Raw genomic sequence first — 22,488 nt, forward strand, 5'->3', positions numbered from 1 at the left:
TCTATTAATTATATTACGTCAATAAGTCATAATGCATTAGTATTTTTCAATACAAATTAAGCAACATATTAATATATTATGGGCCCTCACTTGACACGCCTCTGTGCATGGTGGCAAGCCAACGAAATAACGGTGAGTTCGCGCGGACATTGTGTTGTTGAAAAAAACCAAATGACGATTTTGTCGACAAACATACATACATATATACATATGAGCTCGCATACATATTGACGCCGAATTTTGCGCATAGTCGCGGAGTTGACAAAATTTGTTTGAATCGACAATGTCGGTCGGCTATGTTGTCTCGTTTGTCCTTTTTCGAGCGCTTTGCTATTGAAAATTGACTTATGCTCTTTTGAAATACTACGATTATCAATTGGGCTGCATTTCCATAGCGTCGTTTTTAGGTAAAATGGGCTAAATCGACAAACTATGAAACAATGATAATAAGTAAACATATAAAAGTACTATATGGAGTGTGCTTAGAATATATAGATGTAGTTAAAGATTTCATATGATAGCGAGTTTATATAAATTTTATAATTTAATACCATATATAGCGCATAATATGAAAAAAATTAAAATATTATTTTAACTCACTAATAGGTCATGTTGCCAATTCTACTTTCTGAAGATAACATCAGACAAATTCTTTAATTTCTGATGTTTAGCATCATCGTGAGGAAACAGCTAATGGGTAACATATGTATATACATATGTACAAATTCGAGGGGAATGGTAGGATCGATTGTAAAATTGAAGTTTTGCTGATTTTTTAATTTTACTGAATTTCAAATTAAATTTCATTCATTTTTATTTAAACTTTTTTCATTTCATTTTCGTGCATTTGTGGTAGGAATTCCATATGGAAACCAAATGTGTTTGACCAGGCGCAAAGAAAAAAGAGCGCAGTGCAGTTATAAACATTCGCACTTCGTTTTGTAGCATACGCGGGTTCCTTATGAATGAATTTGTTGTCGTTGTAATATGAAATACTTAGAAAATAAGGCGCGAATTTCCTTGAATATAATTGGTCGATGATGGTGCGTCTACGTTTTTTGTCACTTGCACGAATGTTTAATTTTTTGCAAAAGACATATTAAGGGACATACATGTGTACATATGTGTACTTTTTAAGAGCCAAGTTTCTTTCATTGATAGACTGAAGGATTTTAAACCATATGGAGAACATCAAAACGCACTCAAAATTACTGATGTATTTCAAATTCCATTAACGTCTCGACGAGTTTTTGCCGTAAAGTTGAGTTTTTTAACTTTTTTCAAATCGTTTATCAACCCGTGAAGATTTTTCGCAAATGGCTTAGTGGCATCGATTCTGGCAGACCACCTTGTATTGGAAAGACAGTGAAATGAATTGGGTATTTTGGATTTTAGAATTTCCCAACGTTGTGTGCTGCTGCTAAAAATATTGAAACATTTTTGAACGACACCAAAAAAATTGATTACTCGAGGGCAGCATTCAACAGAGTCGACAGGGCGAAAGGACTGCATACTTATTTTTAGGTTGGATGTGATTTTGCGTCCTTCACATTTACCGCTCATACTAGTACCATTATCGTAGCCCTGTCCCGGGCAATCTTCTAAAGGAATGTTGTAATTTTTCAATGTTTTGCAAATTAAAGCGGCAATAGCTTTCACGCGGTTAAATGTTCGAATTAACGACCTATTAAAAGCATTATAATTCTCAACTATTTACTTAAGTTTTTGAAAAATACGGGCCCTTTCAGGCACTCCGAGCCCGGGATTTAGATTAACTGTCGTGTGACAACTTGCAACACTATTTGTGGAGAGTTTTATTCCCATATCTTCATTGGTACTTGATTTATACATCTATTTTGTTAAAAAACAAAAAACAGATGAAATAAAAATTTGTGATTTATATGGGAAGTAGGCCCGCTTTCAATCCGATTTACCCATTTTTACCAAATGCACCTAACAAGCAAATTTGGTTGAAATAGGTCGTACAGATCCTGAGATACGGCATTTCATCCAAAATTGGACGATGGCACGGCCGTTGTCCAATATTTTACACCGATTCAAACGCGATAATACTAGAAGGATATGTTTTCAGCAAGTTTGTTGATATAGCTTTTTTTTGACATATACATTATACAATCAACGTGTACAATCAAGATATATTACTGAAATTCGGAATTTACTTTGTCCCTTCATATTGATAATTTTTATATAAACATATGTATAACTTTCAATCAATCTCGATTAGTTTTAAGTATTAAAAACAACCTTTAGGCAAACAAAACTATTATATCCTTGTGAAAGTTGCGGGAGTATAAAAAATACATCAAATAATTTAATTATATGAGCGTTTTTAATAGTTTTTATTTGATGCTCGCGATTATGTTTACAATTTAAAGACAAGAATTTGTCACCTGCTTCTCAGTTCCGATGCTACAATACAATTAATCGAACAGATTTATTAGCTTCTACATGTTATCTTAAGTTGTGTATTTTTTAATTGTGTATATCTATGCAGCTTTCTTGTTGTAATTTTTATTTTGACATCGAATCAGCAGTTTTGGTTCATTTATTACTTATTGTTGTACGTTGAAATAGCAATTTTGCTTATTTTTTACACAAAATAAAACATGATTTATATACCGATTTTTTGATATTCGTATTTCTTCGTTTCCTACACGCTTTGTATTGACTGGAAAAAACTCACATAAAAAGTGCGCTAATTTTAACTTGAAACTAAATTTTATCGAATACGTCCATACCCTTGCCATCGCTGTTCCCTACACAATATCTGTTTAATATTTTGTGTTATATTATAGTTTTTATAATTAATTGCTAATATATATTAGATAGTGTTAAAAAAATTTTTCAAAGTTAAGTTCCTTTTAAAAGTATAATTTTTACCATTATTATTCACCTGCATGATGTTCGCAAATATTAGTTTCGCTTCAATAATTATTAATTTTTTTTTGCTGCAGTCATTAGTTTTTTTTAGATTTCTATTACTGTTGCTTATATTTTTATTTTAATGTTGGGACTTACAAGATTAGGAAATCATGTTGCGTATCTGTAAAAAATTAGGTTAAATTAAATGTATAAAAAACATTTGTTGCCCGTTATTGGGCAAACCTTTTTGTCCAAAGTCGAGCGATTCTATCGTGTTCTTCACGATTCTGCAAGTATTGAGTGGCGATACTGCCCACTAAGGGGTCCGCTATAATTATATTTTCATTAGCGAATGTAAAGTAAAATTTATATTTCAACTCACCAGGATTACAGTCAGTCAGCAGGGAACAAATAGAGAGTAGAACTTTCGATATAGTCAACGCTGGTGACCAATTATCTTTGAGAATATCCAAGCATATGACACCCTGGCTATTTATATTGCAGTGATAGATACGTGTTCGAAATGTCACCTTTGGTGGTTTGAACGGATATTCCGGTGAAAAATGTATATCAAGAAAAAATACACCACCTTCGTACACTGATCCAGGCGGTCCCAATATAGTTGAAACCCATTCGTACAGATTGTCTCCTTTTGGTCCAGCACTGCAATTTGGTGGAGGATCCAGTGTAATTTCAGCCAATTCTTTCTGAATACGCTTAGCTGAGGTACCCAATGCTTTGGAAATTTTTGGATTTGGTTTTGGATCCTTACGCGCTTCTTCTCCTGTTCCAGAACCTGCAGCAGCAGATGCGACACTGTTTACAACGTTGAGATTGGCATTCGAACTACCTGCACCGGAATTTGTAGCATTGGCTCCCGCAGTATTGCTGTTTCGTCCTCGGCCACTGCTGGCGTGTATGCTATTGCTAGCGTTGGGAGAGGTAGCGGCGGTTGTCGTGGAGCTCCCAGTGCCTGCACCACTACTGCCACCTGCCGCTGATGTTGAGGACATGATGGAATCGTTAATTAAGGTTTCTTATTAATTTGGTATTTTTTACACAATATATTAATTACTGATGAATAACTAAGATCAAATCAGCGGCGCAAAGCGAGTGACCTAAAAATAAAAGAATTTACAAATATAATATACATACTAAGCGTGAAAAGTCGCAAGTACTACTTCTAGGGTATTAGGTCCTCACCATCAACATAACAAGTTGATGGGTACGAGTAACAGCAAAGGTAGAGTAAGCGGCCATTTTGGGAATTTTATTATGAAACGAAAAAAAAGCAGCATACTACAATGCGTGGAACGATGACAAATAACTGTTGTAAATAAATCATGATTCGGACGATTGCCAAAATAAAAAGTTACGATAAAAGAAAATGAAAGTATCTTGCATTAACTGCATTGTCTGTTAGAAAGGGCCCTGCTACATTCGTATGTGTATATTGCAACCATTGCAAAAGATTCAATAGAGTGAAAATTTCTTCCCAATCCAATTTGCTAACTAAAATATTTGACATTTATTAACAATTTGATCAACCCGGAAGCAATTTATCTTGAATATATTTCACTCATCACAACTTTGCACAGGCATACACTTGTTACGAATGAATTCTTTATTACACAGCCTCTAGTAAATTTTTTTTTTATATTTGTTACAAAGTACTTGCCTTAATAAAGAATCACTGGTCTCGCGACCGTTGTTCTCCAAAATATTTCTTATTTTATATAACTTTTTTTGTGATTTAAATCCTTTATTATACTTTTTTTCAGATTTATTTATAAAATTTAAAAAAGTTCTTCTATTCCTCCAAGAAACGAAAATCAGACAGATACCCCAAGAGTCAACTATTTGATTTTTTTCTGTATTTTTGACTCTCCGCTTATTCTCTCGCGTTTCTGCTTCTCTTCGCTTTTCCTTCCTTCTATTGTTTGAAGTAATAGGTATTAACGTTGATGCTGCTAATTTTTGCAACTCCACAAAGGACTAGGCGTACAAAAGTGCAAGGGAAATAGTCATAGTGTTACATAGTATACCGGCAAATGCTACTTTGTTCGTTTCGCCGATGTGTCTATTGACAATTCTATGGCGCGTTGCCAATTGCTTGATTAACTGAGCATTGCCAATTTGAAGAAAAGCTGCATATCGTTTGTAAAACAGTAAAAAAATGACGACGATGATAGTGTAATTTTAAAATTTTTCATGATGAATCCAACTAAAGTGCTGGGTATGGTCTAAAACAACACATTATCTGCAACACTTATTATCTGTCAACATGGAACCCTTTTGTTATTGTGAATATAACGAAAATTGTGTAAAAATAAAATGCTCATTTAAAGCAAATATTAAAATTATTAATATAAAAAAAATATGTAGAAACATTGTAGTGAAGTGTAAGTGTATAATAAGTGCATAATATAAACGAAAAATTAACTATAAATCTAGAAATTGTAAGATAAAATTTGCAAATATCTCGAAAACTATAAGTTTCCGGCGGCTATAATTATATATATTCTGGAGAATCTTCTCTATCCAACCATACCCCTTTTAACTCTAAAATCGTGGCATGGTATACTAAAGCCGACCCAAAAACATACCTGAAATAATTTTGAAGAATGCTCCCCAGTTGACAGTCCTTGGCCGAATAAAAATTCGGGTTCGTTCCGGGTTACGTAGACCCGACTGTCGTGGAAACGGATTTGAATCTACTGTTAAAAAATAAAGGAAGAATAAAAATGAAGGAGTTAGCTTAATATAGCGGAAATTAAACTAACAAACTAAACTGAAGTAAGTAAAAGTGATATTATACTTATAATGAAGTTAGTTAGAAGATCCTTATTTATATAAATGTTTGCAAAAAATTGGAAAAATCATTTTTATTGAGTAAATTTGGATTTGCTACAAAGTTCAATAGAAGAATTCGATCCGCTATAGAAAAGCTATACAACCATCGGGTTACAATTGGAATATTTGAAAACTTACTTACATTTTTCCGCATGGATGACCCTAGTGTAGATCTCAGATTTTTCTAGTTTCAGGCTACAATACCACTATAGTGTCTTTCAAGTGGATGTGGCTGACATCAAGGTAATAGCAGAAGTACTGTTCCGAAGTGCAGCTTTCTTCAGAGCGGCTATACTGGATTTGAGCTCACTGACTGTGAGCTCCAAACTAGTCAAGGAGGGCATGACCTCATGAGCAATACCATTAAGCTTCTTCCCTATAAAACTTGTATGGATGCCCTGCCACAGCGGAATCGCCATCATCCTATTGGATATATATAATATATATACGAATTAATTTAATATACAAAAGAACGTTAAACAATCTTCAAATCAATAAATAGGTTGAAAATTTCAGAAGTTTGAACTTAAATTTTGCAGAAAAGTGTTTTGTAAAGAGCAGTTTAATGAGTCTCGTAATTAGCAAACAGAAGTATTTTCTATAAATTTTGCGAATATTCATATATATCAACCAAGATAAAAATTTAAACGTCGCAATTGCGTTGGTTTCAAATTTCAAATTAAAAATTTGTGTTAAGAGGGGTATGGTTGGATAGAGGAGATTCTCCAGATCACAAATATATATAATTATTGCCGCCGGAAACTTATAGTTTTCGAGATATTTGCATTTTAAGTTGAAAATTTCACAAATTTTATTTCAAAATTTCTTGATTTATGGTCAAATTTTCTTTTATATTATGCACTTATTATACACTAACACTTCACTACAATGTTTCTACATATTTATTTTATGTTAATTATTTAAATATTTGCTTTAAATAAGCATTTTTTTTTTACACAATTTTGGTTATATGCACAATAACAAATGGGTTCCATGTTGTCAGATAATAAGTGTTGCCAAATCTATTATATATATATATATATATATATTTATATTTTGAAAGCGAATAAAACTGAATAATAAAAAAGGATTATACCCCCAATACATGAACTATAATTTTGTTAATTCTCTTCTATTGATATATTGTGGTATTGGACCGACCAGGGTTATTTTTCTGAAGCGCGGCCGAAGGCCGCCAGTGCGGAAAATAGTTTGACGCGATTGAATTATGAACACCCCGGTGTTGGACCGACCAAGGTTATTTTTTTGAAGCGAGGCTGAAGGCCGCCAATGCGGAAAGAAGTTTGACGCGATTGAATTATGAACACCCCGGTTTTGGACCGACCAGGGTTATTTTTTTGAAGCTATTGCGGAAAGAAGTTTGAAAACCTCTACCGCCAGTGGAAACAGGAAATCTAAAAAAAAACATTAATGTTAAAGAGGGTATATCACTCTTTTTAAACTTCAATTTCTATAACGGAATTTTCTACAACTTAACAAGGTACCGTTTCGTTTTTTGTCCGTTTTCTCATTATTTTCATATTCAAATTGAATTGGTGAATATTGTGCATATAAATCATTCCGCAAGTGTTTATAATTTTTACATATTTATTTAAATCGTGATAATTTTTGAGAAAATGAGTGCAAATACATCAGGTATGTTATTAAAAATTTAAAAATATAACAAATATTACTTAAGAATTTTAAATAGATTGTAACGACCCGCAACCAGCCGTGGTGTGGTAAAAAAAACCAATGTTCTCACAGTGTCCGAAATCAAGGATATGTGGAATTTCCCTAAAATAATGCAAAATTTAAAAAAAAAAAATAATAATAAAATTCCAAAAAGCAAATTATGCCGTACCCATAGGATACCTGTGTTGGTATCCTTATCTGATAGGAGCACGGTTGGCGTATTCCGATGCCGGAAGGGTGCCTGCCGTAAACGGACTGCGGTGTCGAGGTCGAGTGGGACATGTGTTTTGAAAACGCAAAAATACCACTGCCTCAAATTTTTTATATAATGTATGCATTTGCATCGCACTGGACCCATTCGCAGGTTCGAAAGAACAGTTTTATTAAGGAGCCAATTTTATCTAGCGCTACCATATGTGACTGGTACAATTACTAGTTTTATACCAGGTTAATCACCAGGTAGCGCTAGGTAAAATTGGCGGCCCTGGTAAAATTGTTCAAATAGACGAGAGCAAATTCGGGAAACGAAAATATAACAAAGGTAATAATAAATACATTATTATTTATTTTTCATACTTAATTATTTAATTTTTTCTTTTTTAGGACGGAGAGTGGAAGGTCACTGGGTTCTAGGGATGGTAGAGGATGGGAGTGACGCCCTTCGGCTGGAAGTGTGTCCCGAAAATGTGAGAAATAATGGATCTAATGTCCAGTGTAATAAATTTGCGAAGCAGCTGAAATATAATAACAGTATGCCTAGTTTACTTAAACATCTGAATAAAGCATACAAAATTGATTTAAAAGTTGCAAATTATGATCGCACTAGAACAACGAGTGAGAAAAACAGTGTTTTAAATTATTTTTGGGCTGTGGCACTGCGATTTTAAAAATAAATTTAATAACTATACAAATGATTGATATTTGAAATTAAAATCGAAATAATCGATTATTGTGCTCGACTAATCACTTCTTTGAATCGAAAAATGTTGTGGCGAACACGAGTACCATAACAAATTTGAATTGACGATAAACTGCCAGAAGCAACTAGACAGCGAATTCGTAGTTGCCAGAATGTTCTAGTAGCGAACTTTTGTTAAAGATTTACTATATAGGGGCTGCCAGATTGTGCAGCAGACACAGTTCTAATTAGAGTGTTGTCGTGTAAAGAGCAATTAAGCTATAAGCAATAAGTTGTAAGTTCGAATATCGAGCAATAAGTGTTAAGTTGTTTGAATTGGAAATAAAGATAAGTGTATAGCATTAAATTGGGACTTTAATTTAACAATCCAGTGATCGAGCTCAAGAGTGAGTTATAGTTAGACGATTTATCGAGAAATCCGTTCAATATTGTATAAAATCGAAATCGGTATCGAGAATCGATTCATAAAAACATGTTTCCATCCCTATTGTCTGACCGAATTATTTTATAATTGTCCAAAAGTTTGTCTGTAGAAGGTCTGGAAAAATGAGTTCGTAGATGGGCGTAATCGGAATACTACCACAAAAATGGGAGTGACTCGATCTCCAATAGGATTAATGTACATACTTATCTCCTAAATCACTAAAGCTACATTAACCAAATTCGCTTAGAAAAAAATCTTGTAAAACCTCTACCGACAGTAGAAAATAGTAATGAAATCGGAGAAAACCCCGTTCTCTCCCCATATAACTGGTTCGATAAAAACTACTAAAAGCGAGACATTAAATTTATATTAGCTGTTGTCAGTTTCAACCAAATTTGGTACATAAAATTATTTTGGTCCTATGTTATATGTTAAAATGGGCGCAATCGGACTACAACCACACCTATTTCCCATATGGCACAATTTTAAATTGCATATGATTCTTTCACTTTCCAGTACACAAATCAAGTATCAATAAATATATTCGAGTAACTAACCGATTGACTTTACTCCATATATATGTTTATATTTATAAAATGGCTTGAAAATATGTTCTCAAGAATACTTGAACAATGTCATATATGAATTCAATCAGCCCTTCTATTTTTCTGCCCCCAATATATCCAATACAACGGTTTTCGACTTTTACGCTGACTTTAAACCGTTATTAAGTGGGATCGTTTCCTTAAAAGTTACAAAATTATGTTAATGGTTTGGCACTCAATATAAATGAAATTGGTATTGGTCTAAACCTTATATCCCTTATACAATGAATTCCGATCATTTGGTTGATGTTTTTGACCTCAACTTATTACATTAAATTTAGCCTCTTCGGTTGAGTTCATATCACATACATATGAACATATGTATAAGTACATCATTTAAAGATGATTTTAGTATAATTTTCGCTGACGAGAAGTAAAATATAGTATTAAAACTAAGTGAGTCTGTGACCTCCCAAATAAGTTAATATAATATGATACCAAATTTGATTGTAATCCATTCACGATTTCGTCGAACAATGAATTTGAACTCTTTCGCTACATTTTTATACTCTCGCAACCTGTTGCTACAGAGTATAATAGTTTTGTTCACCTAACGGTTGTTTGTATCATTTAAAACTAATCGAGTTAGATATATTGTTATATATTATATATATATAAATGAACAGGATGAAGAGACGAGTTGAAATCCGGGTGACTGTCTGTCCGTCTGTCCGTCTGTCCGTCCGTGCAAGCTGTAACTTGATATTTCGACAGTGGGCGTGGCACCGCCCACTTTTAGGTGAAAATCCATATCTTGAGATCTGCTTAACCCATTTCAACCCAATTCGGTGCATAACGTTCTTTTCATATTTCTATGTTATATTGCGAAAATGGGCTAAATCGGACTACAACCACACCTATTTCCCATATAACACCATTTTCAATTCCATCTGATTCTTTCACTTTCCACTATGCATATCAAGCAACAATGATTATATCGGGGTAAAACTTTGCGTGAATAATACGTTTAATGTATGACACCTTGTGACCAAAAATTGTCTAAATCGAACCAAAACTGTTCAAGCCCCTAAGTACTAAATATGTGGACCCCAGTGCCTATAGTTGACCTTCTACCGAAAATATCAGCCAATCCACAAAGAAATCACAAACGAGTATACCATTTGACTTTGCGAGAGTATAAAATGTTCGGCTACATCCGAACTTAGCCCTTCCTTACTTGTTTAATATAAATTTTTGCCCACACTTGAGGGTATTTCCCTGCCTTTGATCCTTGTAAGTTGCAAGAGTATAAAATGTTCTTTTACAGCAGAAATTCTTCACTTGTTATAGATTTATTTTTGTCTAAATTATTACAAGGAGACTGATTTAGAAATGTATATAGTATAAAGGTGAAAATAGACTTCCTAGGGAACAGAACATCTATACTCATACTCAACCAACGAAGCGAAATGTTTTTCTCCATTAAAAATGGCGTCTGTTGTTTATTAAAGTGTAAAAACATGGGAGTTGCCCATTTTGCTTTGCTTGGCGTCGAAAATTTTTTATGTGAACGAACGCTTACAAAAGCGTACATCGAACTTTTCTGTCAAAAGATATGTCTGAAAGTATCAAATTGACATTTCGCACGAGTTGTCCCCCCCTCATTTCTCATTTTCTACTACTAAAACGTCTAAATGCCTCAAATCTGCTACAGTGTGTTGCCATTCATGTTTTTTCTTGTTTTTTACGTGTTTTCTTGTATCTGGCATAGTAACCTTTTCTCCACCATTATTCCTTTGATAAGGTTTTTTAATAAGTACATATTTCGCTGTAGGTGATTTAGAATATTTTGTAAATATTATTTATTACTTAGTAGAATGTTTTGATTACTATTATTTTTAATGAATACAATTGAATTGTATCTGTTTTTTTATATTTATTTAAGTTTTTTTAAATTGTTTCAAGTTGGTTATTTCAACTTATATTGTTATTGTAATTACTTTTCATTAAGTGTACCTTACGAAAAGTAGATTGTTTTAGAACTGTATATGTATATTATATGGGTGAATGTAGGCCTCCTGAGGAACAACAAAGTGAAATAGGTATATGACTTTTAATTTTTCTTTACGCTTATTTGAACTTTACTCGAATCTAAGAGTTACTTATCATCCAATGAATTCGCTTCTTCGTGAATGCACATCTGTAGCCACTTTTATAATGCTGGAAACAGTCACCGACGTTCCGCCCTTCCGAGCTTACCGCCCGTATTAAACATAGTTTGTCAAAAGTTATGCCCGCAGAGGTAACGAAGAATTCAGTTTTTTTTTTGTTTTAATTTTACCAATGTAGTCATTGCTCATTTTGTATACATTATTTTGCACACATTTAGTTGTTTAGTTATAATTTTTCATAATGTAAAAGCTCAAAACTAAAATAGAACTATTAAAAATAGTCTACTATTTAGAAATAAATGTGTTCTACTGTCGTTTTAAACTAGTGTAAGAATATTTTAAATATATTCAAGTTAATTTTCCGATTACTAAAATATATCAACCCTGCGATCAGCTCACTCGTTTTTACCGACGGTAAGAAAAAATTGGAAAACAATGAAAATGAAAGAAAACGCGAAATTGAAATGTATGTGATGATATCTTTTGTGATGTCATGCTTAGTAGTATTGATTTTCAATTGAACATTTTTAAGAACATTTATTAATTGAGAGCTAATACATTTATTACTTTGATTACGTATTGAAAGTTCAAAAATCAATTGTTTAATATATTACAAAATCACAAAAAAATAATATAAAATTATTATTTTCTCCGATCTGGCTACAATGGAAAGTGTTATAAAAAGTGCTAATTTTGAGGCGCTCTCACACTGGAAAGAGTTGGGCATGGTTGAAGCGGACGGTAGAAGCGGTGAAGAGTGTTCCTTTACATTGCGCTCTCATAAGATAGGTCGTATCAGCTGACGTACGGAAGGGAGGAATGTCGGTGACTGTTTGAGATATTAATCATCGTAGAGGGGTACCATGGTGCTAATTTACATCGCGCTCTCATAAGATAGGTCGTATCAGCTTATTCGGTCTACGGTTTTGCGTCGGTGACTGTTTCCAGCATAAGTTGTCAAAGTTTTACCTAGCTCTTGAACTCAATTTCAGAAATTTAGGGGTGTTGTAGAATCTGATAGTTGTCGGAATCAGAATTGAAACCGATAAAAAATGTAGTAGGTGTCATGTATTCAGATATTAATGGTTTGACGTTCGAAACAGAAATTGTATCGGTTTTGGGTGTCACGGAAACCAATTTGATCGGTTTTGTTATCAGAAACAAAGCAAGAGGATTTTTGCTGACAGATTTGAAATGTAAGTTACGATTTAATTTATCGTTATTTATATAGGGAAAAACATAAGAATAAAACAAAAACTGAAAAATGAGGTAGTAATAATAGAAAGATGAATGCTCAAATGATAAAAATTTATCTAATTATATCATTAGTATAATTGATTGCTTGTATTTTCTCTTAATGTGTTTAGTTTAAGTCTGAAAATCATAGGATAGGATAGGAAATGTATTCGCGCCTTCTCATTTCATGTACATTTTCTGGCTGAACAGCCTTATTTAGTTTTGTTTTAATAATACTCAATGGTATACAATGTTTATATAAAATAGTATTTTTGGGTACTGATATTAACTTTAGCTTCCATTAACATACTATCAATAGTCATTTTCAAAAACAACGTACCATTCATGAATAGTTTGATTAGTGTAGCTCTTACATGGAATATAAAACATTAATGGAAATTTTACTGTCAATTCTTAGTATTTATTGCTGCAATATTTATGTTCTTCGTTTTATCAAAATTTAATTTAACTATTAAAAGTAAAAACCATACATGGATACATTTTCTTAGAAAATTCATGGGTACAGGCCAGTTGCCTTTATTTGGTATCATCCATTGTTTCGGGCACCGCTGCTTTTCGAGACTTAAAAACTCTCACAGTATTGTCAGCACCGCCAGACACGATATACTTTGGATTTGACCAATCAATGTCCAATACTTTGTCTCCATGTCCAAGCAAATCGTAGAGCGGAGCCTTAGGGCTACGAACATGTTTACAAGAAACATTGTTAATGAAATAATTTTACTTTACTACAGCTTGATTTTACCTTCTATAATCCCATAATTTATTTTGATTATCATATGAACCAGATATAAATAAGTATTCTTCCGTTGAGGACCACATGACTGTTTGCACCCATTGACTGTGCCCAAAATATGTGTTACGAACAAGGTTGCCTTCTATAACAAGTTATAAATTGACTAGTAAATTTTTTTGTATGTACTCGTATACTATGATTTTTAAACTTACGGTTTGTGCGTGGATCGTAAAGTCGTAAGTTTTTATCCGCTGATGCGGTCATAATGAGACGATTTAATTTTGAATAACTTGCATCAAAAATTGATTTATTTGAAGAAATTTCTGATTTAATGCCTTCAAGGTGTAAGTCCCAAATTTTCAAAGTATGATCCCAACTGCCTGTTAAAATTGTTTCAGCGTCCATCCATTGTACAGAAGATATACATTCGCGATGTCCTTGCAGAGTAATATCAGGAACCTTTAAACAATAATTTATATTTTTTTAAAACAACTACAGTCAACTAATTAACAACGATAATCACCAAATAAATCTTTTTGTTCTAACGCCAATATTTCTTTAATCTGGCAAACTTTTTGGTTGATTTCCATTTTAAAATGGTTCGCTTGTGTTGTCAAAATTCATTGAAAAAAGTTCCGTTAGCTTACGAACCTCACTTCTTTTTTTTTAAGCTTGCAGTCGTTCACGTTATTGGCGGCGTAGTATGAAAACACTACTTTTGGTTGTTTTATTCAGATTTAGAAATAATTTGGGTAAGTTAAGGTAAGTTTTTTTTTAATTTATGCATATTACAATAAATTTGTAAATTATAGGGTAAATGTATAGTTTAGGTCCCCCAACTAAGGAGACTTTAAAAATGAAATTTTTTTTTAAATCGTCTTATTTTGACGAAAATATAAATGAGGGAGCGGAAAGTAAATTTTTTCAATAATTTAGGTATATATTTGCAAATATATTTAACGCACTTTGCACATATTTTTCAAGTCACTTAGTTGTTGTTCTTGTTGTAGCGGGAAAATTCTTTATGATCATTTTAGATCATTTAGCTGTAATTACCAGTTCAGCGAGTTAAACATTTTCTTGTGAAAAAAAAATACTGAAGAAATGTAGCAGTCACAATTTCTTTTGCGCCGCACTGGAGGCCTTCGGCCGCGGTTAAAAAAAATAGCCCTGGTCGGTACAAAACCGGGGTGTTCATAATTCAATCGCGTCAAACTCCTTTCTGTTCTGACGGCCTTCGGCCTCCTTAGTCGGGGGACCTAAACTATACATTTACCAATTATAGCGCATATTTAGCTTGGTGTAAAATGGGCAGAAACAAATCCCGTGACGAAAGTACGAGAGCTATTATTATTAACATGCGCAACGATGGAAAGTCCTATTTTGAGATAGCTAAAGATCTCTAAAAGAATGGTTTTCAACGCTGTTCAGTATTTTAAAACACACAAAACCATAGCAAAAGTGCCACACAAGACAAGGCCACCGCTAGAGATGAAGAGCGAATCGTAAGCGAATCAAAAAAAAAATAACTAAAAAATCAGCAAATAAAATTCGCGTGTATATTTTTTGGGGAAAATGATAGTTCACCATCGGTTGAAACTGTCAAAAGACGTTTAGGAGAAAAAGGACTCTTTGGGACGATTTCTCGGAAGAAGCCACAGCTATCAGATCGAAATCGTAAAAGACGACTTGAATTTGTCATTGGACTCCAAAGGAGTGAAAGTCATATTTTCGGATAAAACGAAAATAAATAGACTGTCACCAGATGAAAAAACTTACGTCCGGCGTCCGCGATGTGAACAGTTTGACCCCAAATACACTCGTGTCAAGCTGGCGACGGTAATACACTGATATTGGGTGCTACGTCATGGACGGGTGTTGGACCTATAACAAAAATTTGGGGTAATATGGATCAGCAACAGTAAATTTCTATACTGAGAGATGTAACGTTTCTTTATTCTGACGACAATATGCCTGTTACTTGGCTGTTTCAGCAACATAACGACCCCAAACATACGGCGCGGTCAACTTAACCATGAACACGATTTCTTTATTAGACTGGCTTTCGTGCAAACCAGACCTGAACCCCATTGAGAATCTCTGGAAGCAGTTAAAACCGAAGCAATTTCCAAAAACATATGCGAGTAGTTACTTGAATAAATGCCTCGCAGACGTGAAGCAGTTATTCGAAATAATGGCTTTTCCACAAAATATTAGCTTTTCAATAAAAAATTTAAACAAAATCAAGCATTGTTAGATATGTGACCGAGGGGTTTTGGTAGATCCTTTTTCAAATAGTGAAAAACATAATGCAGAATAAAATTAAATTAACAAACTACATAATATTTTAAAAACTGTGAAATGTTGGTTAATTATCCTCCAAAAGTTTAAATTATTCCAGTTAACTTTTTGACTTATGAATAGTAACATGTTTCAAACAGCAGCGTTGTTAATTAGGTGACCGCAGCTGTATAAAATAAGAAGCAATGTTATTTTTTCCGTTTTCTTACCCTTGTTGTGCCACTTTCTTTTTGTCTCTTAGTAGAGACCGTACCTTCACCACTTTCATTTATTTCTAATTTTAAAAATCGATTTAATAAATATTTACTTTTGCATTATATGAAATATGTTAGTACCTGCCGACCATATTTTCAACATTGTGTCCCAACTGCCTGTAGCAAACTTTGTTTTATCCGGACTAACATCAACACAATCTAAACCCCGCTCATGTCCTTTACATACCGAGACGCATTCAACCGAATTCGTTCCAACCAACCACTCCCACAGCATGGCAGTCTGATCTTGTGAACAAGAAACGAATTTTCCACGTTGATCATCAATCGATATCCAAGCAACTGCCTTTAAAGGCTGTGTATGGCCAGGTATGGTTAATACATGTTTGCCTTTCACTGTCCATATGTTTATGGTATTATCATAACATCCGGTTAATATCCATTTGTCACTGGCTTTTACAGCGGAAACCCAATCATCATGTAACAGACATTCCTGAGGTTCTGGTGCGGGAAAACGTTCAACATATTCCATGTCAATAGTATCTTCAAAAGAAACTTCTTTTTCACGTATGTGATCACACAAACGACCACGCAAATATTCATCAAACACAATAAAATCAAATTCAATCGGTGAGTTGTATTCACTATTCAGAGCATCCTGCTCCAGCAAAGTATTTACAAATGTATTCAAGTCTGCGGTAGTCAAGTTTCCTTCAATTGTGTACGGAACATCTGGTACGGCTAAACTAAAATTTACTATTTTAATAGCGATATTTTATAATTTATGGTCATTTTATTACTTACTGCTCTTGTTTAGTTTTAAGCCGCACCTGAATTTGTGCTTCGCCGTTTTCTACTTCCATTATCTAAAAGCTTTATAAATTTGTATTAAAGACGTTAAAGTTTTTTGTTTTAAAGCATATATTTCTAATAAAATATATTAATTAATAATGTTTTATTGAAAAACGCGAATTTCATGTATTTTTTGGCACAAAAAGTCACGAAGATTGGATTTTATTATGACAATTCAATGATACACATGTTGGTTGAAATGTCAAACAAATATTGTCAACAAATGCTTGAAATCTGTGATTGATTAAACAATGGTTGCAGCGGGTATTAAATTATTTAAGAAAATGTAGAGATGGAAAATAGTCTATTATTTGTTGTATCCAGAACTCCCGATAAATTATCAGACAGTTTTGATGTTTTAAACGCATATTATATAAATTCTTTCTTTATAATAGTTAGTAGTTTGAAATGCCTTAATTAATATTGAACTGAGAGTATGTTTAGTAATTTTTAGAGTAATATAATATATAAGGCATTGAATTAGTGAAAGTATTTTTCGGTAGTTACACTGTTATAGTCGCATGTCATTTCTTATTCAAATTACAATGCGACCATTTTGAATTAGGTTAGGCTGGTAAAGTCCGTTAATTAGCCACGAATAAACCAGTTATTCTTGTCACGGTGGGCCCAGGAAACGAGCTGTTTCGACGGGTTCGGATCATAGGGAGAGAGGGGTGAAGTCAGTGGGGTCTAATCTGGATAGGTAGGAGTTTAACCTGCTCCAGTATTCAGAGCGAAGTTGCGCTAGGGCCACTTTTGTTTCGTGCGGCAACTCGAGTTTTTGTTCTGTAATGAGTGCTGTTTGGACTCCAAGTACGCCATTTACTGGTAGGGATTCAATGAAGGTGTTAATAGCTCCGCTGTGAATGGCGTTCAGTGCCTGTCAGAAGTTGATCGGTTCTTGGAGGTAACCGTTCACTTTTGAACACATGCCATCGATTCCATTGCCGGATAAAAACCGGATGAATTTCGGTATCGTAGAACCGGCTGTTGTGGGGATTGGACCAGTTTTGGTCCTTAGCGATGCTTGAATCGTTGTCTTACTATTGCAGAATAAGAGCACAAGAGATGCTTCACTGTTTCCGTGGTACCTTGCTCTTGACACTTCCTGCAGTCTTCTCGATTTGACGGCCCCATTCTGCAGGCGTGTGTCGCCATCAGATTGTAATCAGTGAGCATTCCAATCATGTACCTACAATGCTTTCTATCAAGAGTGAGTAGAAACTTTGTGCATTTCTTATCTACCGCCCTATTGTAATTAAATATCTTACCAAGTTTGTATGATCCACAGATTATGAAATACAATGCGCAATAAAAAAATTATTATCACTACACCTCCATAAAGGTTAGATTTAAAGCTCTCTTTCTTCCTAGGAGAGCAAACAAACTAGCTTGGGGCTTATTAAAAATCAAAACAAGAGTATTAATACCACAGCTTGGCGAATGTTCGGTAGCAGCATAGAGGACTCCGGAAAAAGGGATTGCGTCAACACTACAGCTTCAGTGCCATAAATATAAGGCCCAGGAAGCCAAAGACTGTAGCAGGAAAACTAGGGGCGGACAAGAAGATGCTGGTCGACTAGGGATGTACCCACTCCAGCAATATTTCAGCCAAGTAGGTTGCTACTGCTAATGCTTCCAAGCACGCGGGAGGGGGGCTACCTTCTACGCATGTACTCCTAGAAGTGTTGCACGTCCAGAGAGCCATCATGAAGCCCATTCGATGACCATCATCTACACAGAAGGTGCCCAGTTTAGTCTAAAAAACCTGATTTCTGCCTCATCGCGAGTAGGTTCCTGTCGGATAACCTGGGCATCCTTAAGATTGCCTTTGGTGAGATTAAGTTAGGTAATCAGCTTGATATTTGTAAAGTCACAAATGATCCCAATTGGGCAGCTAGTCCGTTTTGATGCCCACAACTCATAACTACGAATAAAAAGGAACACACATATTGAAAAAGCGTCTTCAGCCTACCTTGTTAAGGCGGCTAATAGAGATAAGAAGAATTGGAAGGCGTTATGGTGGTGACTCATTTCCCGGAGAGAAATCATCGGTGCCCCCACCACAGAAAATAAACAGGCAAACCATTCCAGGAGGAATAAGCTCACCCCAATTCTGGGGTGTGATGTCAACAAGCATCCCATAGAATAGGGCAGCCACTGCAGCTGTTAGTTAAAAACAACCGGGTTCATAAAACTGTCCGTAAGCTATTTTACAAAGCCAAGTGTACCGGTAACTTGGATGAATACAAGCTTAACCTAATATCCTATAATAAAGCGATTAATTAAGCTAAACTAAATTACTTTAGAGAGATGTGTAATAACGTCTCTTCAACACTAAAGGTGACAAGGCTACATAAGGCTCTGGTAAGAAAAAATACCAACATGTTAATGGCATTTGATGAGATCTATATGCCCAGCGCAGAAGATATTGTAAGGGCCCTACTGCTTACGCATTTCGAAGAGTTCGTCCAGGACGATCAAACTCTACCGGTTGTCGCCAACCAGACTGTTCGCTCAGACTGGGAAGATGAAAAGAACTTAATAAGTATAAGTGTAGACTCCATTAAGCGGGCAGGAAAAATGGTATCCCTCCAACAACCCTGCCTGTTCTGATTCCTGACCTCTTTCTGCCCGAAGAGAGAATGAATCTCCACTTTGTACTAAGATACCTGAGACCATTATACGGGACATCAAGACTCGTTTCGTTACTACGGGGGACAGGCACTACACACCTCAATTTGATTCTGTGAGTATTGAATTTTTTGTGTATCAGATCTCCTAGTTTTTGGGAAAGTTAATACTAGACAAAATGTATATCAACACTATTATTAATATTAGAATAAGAATTAAGAATATATTTATGAACAATGTAAGAACATAAATAAATTCTTAATTCTTATTCTTATATTAATAATAGTGCTGATATACATTTTGTCTAGTATTAACTATTATATTTATTTACATAAGTATGTTACAAATATACGAGTATCTCCGATATAATTTCACAATCGTTTCACTATAATTTCATAAAAATACGTCAGAACTATTATTATTATTTGTATACATTTGTATATACTATAACATTTGAATTTTTGAATATAATGTAAATATTAATTTGAAACCGAGCGCTGTTGCAATCATGAAAATAATTTGTAAACGAAAAGGAATGTCAAATTGCGTAGCAGCGAGCTGTTACGGAAAAGAACACAAAGCGTGCCACCCGAGCACGAGCGGAAGGGTCTCTTTGTCTTTCCTTGGAGCACTTCCTACACAGACTCTTTTGTAACCTAAACCGGTTTATTGTGGGCGAGGGGACGACGAGGAAAGACGAAGGGACCGTGCCACTCGTGCTCCGCTTTGTGTTCTTGTTCGTAACGGCTCGCTGCTACCCTTTTCAGCATTCCTTTTCATTTTCAAATTCTTTTGATTTCGCTCGGTTTCAAATGAATATATACCATTTGTTCAGAAATTTGAATTCTGTTATCTATTTTTTATATGTATTATGCATAGAATAACAGAAATATTTTGAAAAATTAATGAAAAAAGAAGAAAATTAAGGTACTTAAAAATATTCAATTTGAATTTTTAATAACTTATAGCGGTATTAAATGTAATAATATACGAGTATACATAAAATTATTCTAATAAAAATGGTAACTTTACTTTTGTATATGTATTTACATAAAATACTGGACTCTTTTTGCTCGTGTGAACGCACAGAGCGACACCGAAAGAGAATTTGTCGATAATGAGGGTCAAAGCAGTCCCCATGTAAACGCAGTATTGTCGTCCACTCGCAAACGAAAACTAGCTTGGGTGCAAAAAGAGTCCTCGTCTTAACATGCACATACGTAGCTCATAACGTTTACACAATTTTGCGTCTACACAATGCTAGTTTTGTGAACTGTTTTCCATACGCATTCTCAATAATCAAACTATCTGTAGGTAAGCTAACCACAACTTGGTGAAAACGGTTCGGTCAGTTAAAGCTATTATCCAGTTAAGCTACCAGCGGTTAATGATAATATTAAGCGGGTATTGGTAAAGCAGGCCTTAATTGGCAATTATGTTGCCAATAGATAAAAGTATTTATTTAAAAATTACTGAAATATTTTCCCGTAACATGATTCTATCAATTTCACTAAAAAATTTTCACCAAAAGCTAATAAGTTAAGTTTATTTCATGAATTAACAAAAGTGTTTTTTTTTCACATGTTATTGAGAGTTTTTCTATGCTTGCCCTTCTCTTATTCAACATCTCTAAACAACGGTGTCTCCTGACAGTTACTGTTACACCGATTACTTCAAAGAAGTATGGCCCGACAATACACCTTGATGAAACTGCGTACCACACTCTGACTTGTTTTGGGTGAATTTCCGTCTCGTGGATTATTTGTGGATTTGGATCACTCCATATACAGCAATTTTACTTGTTAACATTCCGCTTAGATCAAAATGGGCCTCATCAGTCATAAACAGACAGACAATTTATCAAGTTATTGTCTTCTTCGGCCATTTCACTCCTCCTTTACCTTCTTTTCGGTATCCCATGTATGCATTTTAAAAAAATATTAAATAACAACCTGCCAACTAAAAAAAATAAGTAAGTCTATTACCCACACAAAAAAAAAGGTTTTTTTAGTTTTTGTAGCACGGTTCGTGTGCATTCCTGTGTGAATAACTGTATATGTAGTTTCTAAAATTCCTTACCACTGGCAGGGGCAATAAAAGACTTACATTCAGTGAGAATTAATGCATTTTATTTAATTTTTCAAGGCTTTATATACAATTTTTAAAACTATCTTAACTAACTGAATATGTATGTTACGTATTGTTTATGTTACGTGATAAGCGATTGTTTTCGATGCACATAAGCAATTGCCTAAATGTATTTTTAGAAACAATTGGGTACAGTGTCTTTCACTTCCTTAGCATTGTAGATGCTAAAAAATAAGCGTGTTCAAAGATATGTGAACATATTGGCGAGGGAAAGAAGTTAATTATTTAAATTTAGTGGACTGTATGTGTTTGTTATGAATATTCTACTTGTGATTAGGAATATTGACAATGATTCTATCAGCATGATTCGCTTTACATTTATAACGGCAATATACAATAGCATTAAAAGGCATAATATTATAATTATTATTAACACTAAATAGCTTAAACAAAATACGGGCGACGACGAATATTCGTAGTACTCGGTGACGCCGTCGGAAGAATTTTCGCCGAGTGTTGCCGCCGTGTAAAACCATATACGGACGATTTTCGTCGCAGCTAGTGTGTATCCCGTGCTCAAAAATATCACAATAAATGACGAAACCAAACACAAACAATCTAAATATTGCCAACGCAGACATTTTCTTAATTTTTTCTTGAAAATTCTCAGGATTTCTACTGCAAATAATCTTTCTTTTGATATGATGATGCCGTTTTTGCCGCCGCGGTCGACGATCATGGCGCACAAAATTCGTCGCCGTCGCGTGTCTATGTTCATATACAATCGTGCGTTCTAATCACCGACGGCGTCGCCGAGTACGACGAATATTCGTCGTCGCCCGTATTGTGATTTCTTAAATTTAATTCCCTTAAATTTAGTTTGTCGATGTTGATGTTCGTAATGTCTTCTCGTAGCTT

General features: G+C 34.3%; 3 protein-coding genes and 1 long non-coding RNA gene across 7 annotated transcripts in view; 2 read left to right on the top strand and 2 right to left on the bottom strand.

Annotated features, from left to right (window-relative positions):
• Positions 1–2,331: 2,331 nt before the first annotated feature.
• Positions 2,332–4,804, bottom strand: Ubc2 (ubiquitin conjugating enzyme 2). Of its 3 annotated transcripts, XM_014245614.3 has the most exons (4): positions 4,562–4,804; positions 3,266–4,001; positions 3,127–3,211; positions 2,332–3,064 (listed from the first exon to the last, which is right to left on the bottom strand). In XM_014245614.3, the coding sequence occupies exons 2-4, from the start codon at positions 3,894–3,896 to the stop codon at positions 3,052–3,054; spliced, it is 729 nt and encodes a 242-aa protein (XP_014101089.1). In that variant the 5' UTR covers positions 3,897–4,001; positions 4,562–4,804; the 3' UTR covers positions 2,332–3,051. The 3 variants fall into 3 exon arrangements, with proteins under 3 accessions (XP_014101089.1, XP_014101091.1, XP_036222228.1); XM_014245616.3 differs by having other exon boundaries at positions 2,332–3,211; XM_036366335.2 differs by lacking the exon at positions 4,562–4,804 and adding an exon at positions 4,065–4,210 and having other exon boundaries at positions 2,332–3,211.
• A 188-nt stretch (positions 4,805–4,992) lies between these two features.
• On the top strand, positions 4,993–6,254 carry LOC118681513 (uncharacterized). Its single transcript, XR_004977234.2, has 2 exons — positions 4,993–5,679; positions 5,925–6,254. It is a non-coding gene; the product is annotated as an uncharacterized lncRNA (long non-coding RNA).
• Positions 6,255–12,534: 6,280 nt separating this feature from the next.
• The window catches only part of LOC106622251 (uncharacterized), a 33,170-nt gene continuing 23,216 nt past the window's right edge, over positions 12,535–22,488 (top strand). The window contains exon 1 of the mRNA XM_070106364.1: positions 12,535–12,686. The gene's annotated coding sequence lies outside the window, so the exon portion shown is untranslated. The remainder of the gene's footprint in view (positions 12,687–22,488) is intronic.
• LOC106622252 (ribosome biogenesis protein WDR12 homolog) lies at positions 13,126–17,092 on the bottom strand. Of its 2 annotated transcripts, none has more exons than XM_014241378.3 (6): positions 16,801–17,092; positions 16,120–16,742; positions 15,994–16,058; positions 13,696–13,942; positions 13,493–13,622; positions 13,126–13,426 (listed from the first exon to the last, which is right to left on the bottom strand). In XM_014241378.3, the coding sequence occupies exons 1-6, from the start codon at positions 16,857–16,859 to the stop codon at positions 13,264–13,266; spliced, it is 1,287 nt and encodes a 428-aa protein (XP_014096853.1). In that variant the 5' UTR covers positions 16,860–17,092; the 3' UTR covers positions 13,126–13,263. The 2 variants fall into 2 exon arrangements, with proteins under 2 accessions (XP_014096853.1, XP_014096852.1); XM_014241377.3 differs by having other exon boundaries at positions 13,493–13,625; positions 16,801–17,087.

Source organism: Bactrocera oleae, chromosome 3 (assembly GCF_042242935.1).
Source record: "Bactrocera oleae isolate idBacOlea1 chromosome 3, idBacOlea1, whole genome shotgun sequence".
NCBI lineage: Eukaryota > Metazoa > Arthropoda > Insecta > Diptera > Tephritidae > Bactrocera > Bactrocera oleae.